The 6,803-nt window shown below is 39.6% G+C and overlaps 2 protein-coding genes across 2 annotated transcripts; both read right to left on the bottom strand.

Moving 5' to 3' along the window:
• Nucleotides 1-2,415: 2,415 nt before the first annotated feature.
• LOC144432028 (E3 SUMO-protein ligase ZBED1-like) lies at nt 2,416-3,353 on the bottom strand. Its single transcript, XM_078120037.1, has 2 exons — nt 2,977-3,353; nt 2,416-2,884 (listed from the first exon to the last, which is right to left on the bottom strand). Exons 1-2 carry the CDS (start codon nt 3,351-3,353, stop codon nt 2,416-2,418), a joined length of 846 nt encoding a protein of 281 aa, XP_077976163.1.
• A 2,459-nt stretch (nt 3,354-5,812) lies between these two features.
• Nucleotides 5,813-6,803, bottom strand: LOC144432027 (E3 SUMO-protein ligase ZBED1-like). The gene is made up of 2 exons (XM_078120036.1): nt 6,735-6,803; nt 5,813-6,577 (listed from the first exon to the last, which is right to left on the bottom strand). Exons 1-2 carry the CDS (start codon nt 6,801-6,803, stop codon nt 5,813-5,815), a joined length of 834 nt encoding a protein of 277 aa, XP_077976162.1.

Here is a 6,803-nt window from a genome sequence, read left to right as displayed (position 1 = left end):
TAGGGGGGGTCGTCTTATTGGGCGAATATGGTAATATTAATTTTTTTCGATGTCAGTTTATTCTGCAATTAGGACCATGAAATATCTTGCGAGCGATAATATGCCCTCCCCGACAGTTTAGTTTGATGAATAGGCGTTCTCGCTTGGTAAATCTGGAATATAAACGCTTTTTAATTATTGTATTTGAAGTTTCCACATTTGCGTGTGCATCACGAGCAGAGTATAAGTCGCCAAGATGGCGTCGCATTTGTGTGTGCATCACGAGCAAAAGTAATCGATGAAATGAGAGATGCGGGCGCGCACGCTATCGCGAGAGAAACATCAATCTGTTAATCATTACTAGACAGATCAAAGTTATTGCGCGATGACCGAATCCGAATATCAAATTTCAATACTTTGAATTGCCCATGCGTAAATACGGAGGTCTCACCATGGATTTATAATTAGCCGCAGAAATATTTGAATAATATAATATTAACGCAAATAAACAACATTTGAGCGGAAACTAAATTTAACAATGGTCATTTAAATATATAACTTTTAAAAACACGAAATTCAAGTCAAGTAAATTTTTTCATCATCATCGTTATCGTCAAACAATCGACCCCAGTCTTCGGCGGACACCTGATCGTCATAGGGGTCATTTTCGGTTGGTGTTGGTTGAGTATTGCGGTCGTCCTTGCCGTCATCCAACCATAAGAGATCGTCCTCCGTCCCATCCATAGCGTTCGAAATGCCGCATTTTTTAAAAGACCGTTCTACTGTTCCAACCTTAATGTCCCCCCACGATTTCAAAACCCATTCACAAACCGTGGCCAGTGATGCGGCGCGCATATTTCCGGCTGGAGTGAAAGTTTGGTCCCCGGAAGCCATCCATTCATTCCAGCATTTACGCAGCCGATCTTTAAAAGGTTTATTTAGACATACGTCCAATGGCTGCGTGACAGATGTTAGACCACCGGGAATCACGGCAATATCTGTGTTGCACCGTCTAACTGCTTGTTTTACATTTTCACAGAGATGTGATTTAAACATGTCCCAAACAAGCAGGGATCTTGGTTTCAGGAGTCCACCAGGACGACGCGACCACCCTTCATTTATCCACCTTATACACCCCTCGTCATCCATCCATCCGTTTTCTTGAGTGTGGACGATCATTCCATTCGGGAATTTTTGTTTTTTTGGAAAGGTCTTCCTTTTAAAAATTACCATAGGCGGCAATTTTGTTCCATCCGCAAGGCACGATAGAACTACTGTGAAACGTTGTTTCTCGTGGCCTGATGTCCTAACCCATATAGTTTTCTCGCCAACTTTATTAATAGTTTTGTTTCCTACCATATCGAAATATACAGGTGTCTCGTCCATATTTCCGATCATCTGTAACGGGTAATCGTGTTTTTGACGGTGACGAATGATAAATTTTTGGAACGAGGCGATTTTATTATCCATATCTCTTGGCAATTTCTGCGCAATCTTAGTTTTTTGACGAAGTACTAGGTTGTGCCGATTCATGAAGCGATTACACCAGCTGTTAGTTGATCTGAAATTTAATGAATCTTCTTCGTTTTTACCAGCCCAGTTTAGTGCATAAAGACGCACCTGTGCACGCGTGACAGTCAAGCCTTTCTTTCGGTTTGCTTCCACCCATTCCGCTACACAATCCTCCAGTTTTGGCCATTTCGGTTGATTTTTCTGGTTACATTTACTTTTTCTCGGCATTTCTTTGAGTACACATTCTGCTTTCTTCCAATCACGGACCAGTTTTCCGGTAACACCGTATTGGAGAGCGGCTTTCACGTTTGTTGTTTGTAAGGCTAGATCAACTACTTTTAGTTTGAAAGCAGCATCCTAACGCATTCTTTTTGTAGATGTAGACATCTTTCACGGCGAAATAATAAACTTATATTACTGATGACGCAGTGAATGAGGCGCTTTCAATTTGGCGCGTATATCGTCAACACGACAAAGGTCAATGAAAGCCAGAGTGCATTAGCGCGTGAATAAGGCGCTTTTGAATTTGTCGCGTATATCGTCAACACGACAAAGATCAATGAAAAGAGAGTGCATTAGCGCGTAACTGAAAAATACAACAACAGAATCGGTTAAAAATAATAGTGCGCTTTTTTGCTTAACTGTCGAACGGAGACGCAGGGTTGCGATTTTCTTACTCGTCTTATTGGACGAATACACGGAAAAACCCCTTTTTTTGGTGCCAAAAACAGGCCTCGTCTTATTGGCCGGGTAGTCTTATTCGCCGGAAAATACGGTAATTCCAGTTATTCGCTCCACAAGGGGACAAACAGTGAGCAAATAGTACAAAACAGATTGCGATGATGAAATTTTACAATATTGTAAAAGCAAGAAAACTTTGAACATGGTAGAAAAAAACAAGATGAAATTGATTATGTCATGCAGTCATAAATGAGACTTTCCTTTCAAAAACACCGGGGCTTCTACGTGTTTGCCTGTTAAGCTAGACCTTAACTCTCTAGCAGTATGGCCTGCAGTCGAGAAAACTCGTTCACAGGGAGTCGCTGGAATTGATAGATATTTAAGGGCAAGCTGTGACAAATTAGGATAACATGTTTTATTATTATGCCACCATGTAAGTGGGTCAATGTTGGTAGCCTTGCATCTCATGTAATGGTTGAGCTCATTAGCTATTTTATCTGATGCCACAGATCCTTCTGAACCAGCTGAATCGTATGCATCTGAAATAAGTTCTGACAAAAGCGACGACGTTGATGGCTGATTCTGGTCTACATCGGGGAATTCCATTGAATCTTGTTCCAAGCTTTCACAGTGACCCATCTCAGACATTTCTTTCTCCAAATATAAAAGCAGCTTATCGGCATCTGAACTCGACAGACTTGACATAACTCTGCTTTTGAAACGAATATATAATAAAAGAACCGCACTAATAAAAGAAATATCATTCCAGGTTTCTGTAAATCTGCCAGTGACTTCCAACATAACTTTTCTTTAAATTGCTTACTTGGAGAAGCATCCGTTTCTACCACCTCTAGTTTTTTAATCAGGCCACGAATTGAAGGAACTTTAGTTGAGATTGTTGCATAATCTTGTCCACCAAGGCTTTGTACAACTTGATCAAATGGTTCAACAACTGGCAAAATGGCCTCTATTATTTCCCAGTCACTAGCACGCATACTAAGAGTTGATGGTTGTGATATAATGTTTCTGTCATTTAAAACCAAAGAAATAGGGCAATGCAACTTCACCAGTCTATTAAGCATCTCAAATGTACTACCCCAGCGAGTCGCTACATCCACAATCAACTTCAGATCTTCAATCCCCATCATTTGACATTTTGTTTTTAATGCCTCAGTGGCCATGGGTGATTGTTTAAAGTGATTGACAAGACGCCTGGCACTTGCAAATGCATGATCCAAAGCAGGTATTGAAAACCCAGAATTTAGGCATAACTGTAATGTGTGTGCTGCACAAGAAACACTTTTCCAATTTTTGTCAGTCTCCAGAATTTTTAATTTGATAATAATTCATTGATTTTAATTTGACATCTAATGGTCACGGTAACTAAACTACGTCATATGCAACCTACTGCATTACAACCATAATCTAGGAATTACAGTTACAAACGACACACACGTCTCGATAATCAAAGATGCTCGCCTACTTCGGCAAGTCTAGAAACGTCTCGATGTGACATCACAAAGGGGTACACGTAAATAAATTGAGCAACGCGATTGCCACACTATAATGTAAACAACTTGATTACAAAATGAAATTTGATTATTAGCAGTCCGTAACAGCGAGAGAGAGGGCTAACTCGCCATGTCTATTTTCTTTATATTTGTTGATCGACATCGCGACTTCGAGAGAAAGAGAGAGAGAGGGCTAACTCGTCATGTCTATTTTCTTTATATTTGTTGATCGACATCGCGACAGAGAGGGAGGGCTAACTCGCCACGTCTATTTTCTTTATATTTGTTGATCGACATCACGACTTCGAGAGAAAGAGAGAGAGAGGGCTAACTCGTCATGTCTATTTTCTTTGTATTTGTTGATCGACATCGCGACAGAGAGGGAGGGCTAACTCGCCATGTCTATTTTCTTTATATTTGTTGATCGACATCGCGACTTCGAGAGAAAGAGAGGGCTAACTCGTCATGTCTATTTTCTTTATATTTGTAGATCGACATCGCGACTTCGAGAGAGGGAGAAAGGGCTAACTCGCCATGTCTATTTTCTTTCATATAGACAATGTTTCAGCCTTTTTACCCAAATTTGATTCATTTATTTTTCAATGTTAGTAGAAAGCTTTTTCTTATTTTGGTATCTCTTATCTTGCGTTCGTATCAATAAGATAAAACGCAGATAATATAGGTGTGAGTTCGGAGATAAAGGATAAAAGATAACAGCGACCCAGTTTCATCCACTTATCTAAAAACTAGGTATCTTTGACCTATCTACGATTTTACGCCAGCCCAGATAGTATTATCACTGAGCTTAAGCGTAATTTATCTCCGGTCTTACGCCTTACCATAGCCAAGCACTATAAATGTGGCAATGTCAACGGATACAATAACACAGTTCTTGAACTGATTCTGCGAATTGTTATTATGACTTCTATTTACTACGATTTTTAACCTCAAAGCAACGATGAATTCAACTAATGTCTACAACGAATGCATTTCTACTGTCACCAGCAGGCAAGAAGGCCTGATCTGAGACATTTGTGTTCGGTGGTTTCACCGTAAATGGAACAACAGTAGGAATGTCCAGGCCACAATACAGATTGCTGAAAAGTCGAGATGTCTTAATGCACATTCTTAATGCACAATTTACGAAATTTAATTTGATAGTATTTCTAAAAATAGCTTTGAAAGCCGTCTGGTCCATTGCCAAATAGATAAGGACTTGCAACTCTCTGAAAATTTCCTGAGCAAGTAAGTATACAAATACAAGCAAGTTTTGTGCTCATTTTGCTGAATTGTTTCAGTAGCGCTTGTTAATTTTAGGTGTTGAATTCCTATATTCGGGCTGAATACCCAGAGTTCATGGCGCTCCAGAAGTGTGTGTACCAATATGGAGATAACTAATTTCGCCAATTTTACATCAAGTTGTGTAAAGGAACTAGGGCTGGGCAATATTAAACCAATTCAAAAGCATGAAAAGTTAACGCACTTAATTCCAGTTATTCGCTCCACAAGGGGACAAACAGTGAGCAAATAAAATAGTACAGAACAGATTGTGATAACGAAATTTTACAATATTGTAAAAGCAAGAAAACTTGTGAACATGGTAGAAAAAAACAAGATGAAATGGATTATGTCATGCAGTCATAAATGAGACTTTCCTTTCAAAAACACCGGGGCTTCTACGTGTTTGCCTGTTAAGCTAGACCTTAACTCTCTAGCAGTATGGCCTGCAGTCGAGAAAACTCGTTCACAGGGAGTCGCTGGAATTGATAGATATTTAAGGGCAAGCTGTGACAAATTAGGATAACATGTTTTATTATTATGCCACCATGTAAGTGGGTTAATGTTGGTAGCCTTGCCCTTGCATCTCATGTAATGGTTGAGCTCATTAGCTATTTTATCTGATGCCACAGATCCTTCTGAACCAGCTGAATCGTATGCATCTGAAATAAGTTCTGACAAAAGCGACGACGTTGATGACTGATTCTGGTCTACATCGGGCCATTCTATTGAATCTTGTTCCAAGCTTTCACAGTGACCCATCTCAGACATTTCTTTCTTCAAATATAGACGCAGCTTATCGGCATCTGAACTCGACAGACTTGACATAACTCTGCTTTTGAAACGAACATCTAAAACCGCACCAATAAAAGAAATATCATTCCAGGTTTCTGTAAATCTGCCAGTGACTTCCAACATAACTTTTCTTTAAATTGCTCAATTGGAGAAGCATCCGTTTCTACCACCTCTAGTTTTTTGATCAGGCCACGAATTGAAGGAACTTTAGTTGAGATTGGTGCATAATCTTGTCCACCAAGGCTTTGTACAACTTGATCAAATGGTTCAACAACTGGCAAAATGGCCTTTATTATTTCCCAGTCACTAGCACGCATACTAAGGGTTGATGCTTGTGATATAATGTTTCTGCCATTTAAAACCAAAGAAATAGGGCAATGCAACTTCACCAGTCTATTAAGCATCTCAAATGTACTACCCCAGCGAGTCGCTACATCCACAATCAACTTCAGATCTTCAATCTCCATCATTTGACATTTTGTTTTTAATGCCTCAGTGGCCATGTGTGATCGTTTAAAGTGATTGACAAGACGCCTGGCACTTGCAAATGCATGATCCAAAGCAGGTATTGAAAACCCAGAATTGAGGCATAACTGTAATGTGTGTGCTGCATAAGAAACACTTTTCCAATTTTTGTCAGTCTCCAGAATTTTTCTAGCTTTCAACATATTGGAGCCGTTATCTGAGACCAAAGCTGTTACTTTATTTTCAATGCTGTACTGCTCAACAGTTCCACAAATCCATTCTACAATATTGTCGGCAGTGTGCCTTTTATGTACAGGCTCTACACCAAGGATACGAATCTTCTGAACAGAAGTGTGCTGTGATGCCAAGAAAAGATTCCAAGTTGATGCTAGACCATAAGTCTGTAGTGAGCGATATACAGTTTGCTTTGTCAACTTTGGCTTTCAGCTTATCTTTTACATCATGAAATTTCAACTCTATTTTGCGTGTTATTGTTCGCCTGGATGGTATTACAAAGTTTGGTTCCATTACTGACATCAGGTTTTGAAATTCTGCACCTTCCACAATTGAAACGGGGCGCAT

This window comes from Styela clava, chromosome 14, assembly GCF_964204865.1.
Source record: "Styela clava chromosome 14, kaStyClav1.hap1.2, whole genome shotgun sequence".
In the NCBI taxonomy this organism is placed as follows: domain Eukaryota; kingdom Metazoa; phylum Chordata; class Ascidiacea; order Stolidobranchia; family Styelidae; genus Styela; species Styela clava.
This window is presented reverse-complemented; position numbering and strand designations above follow the sequence as displayed.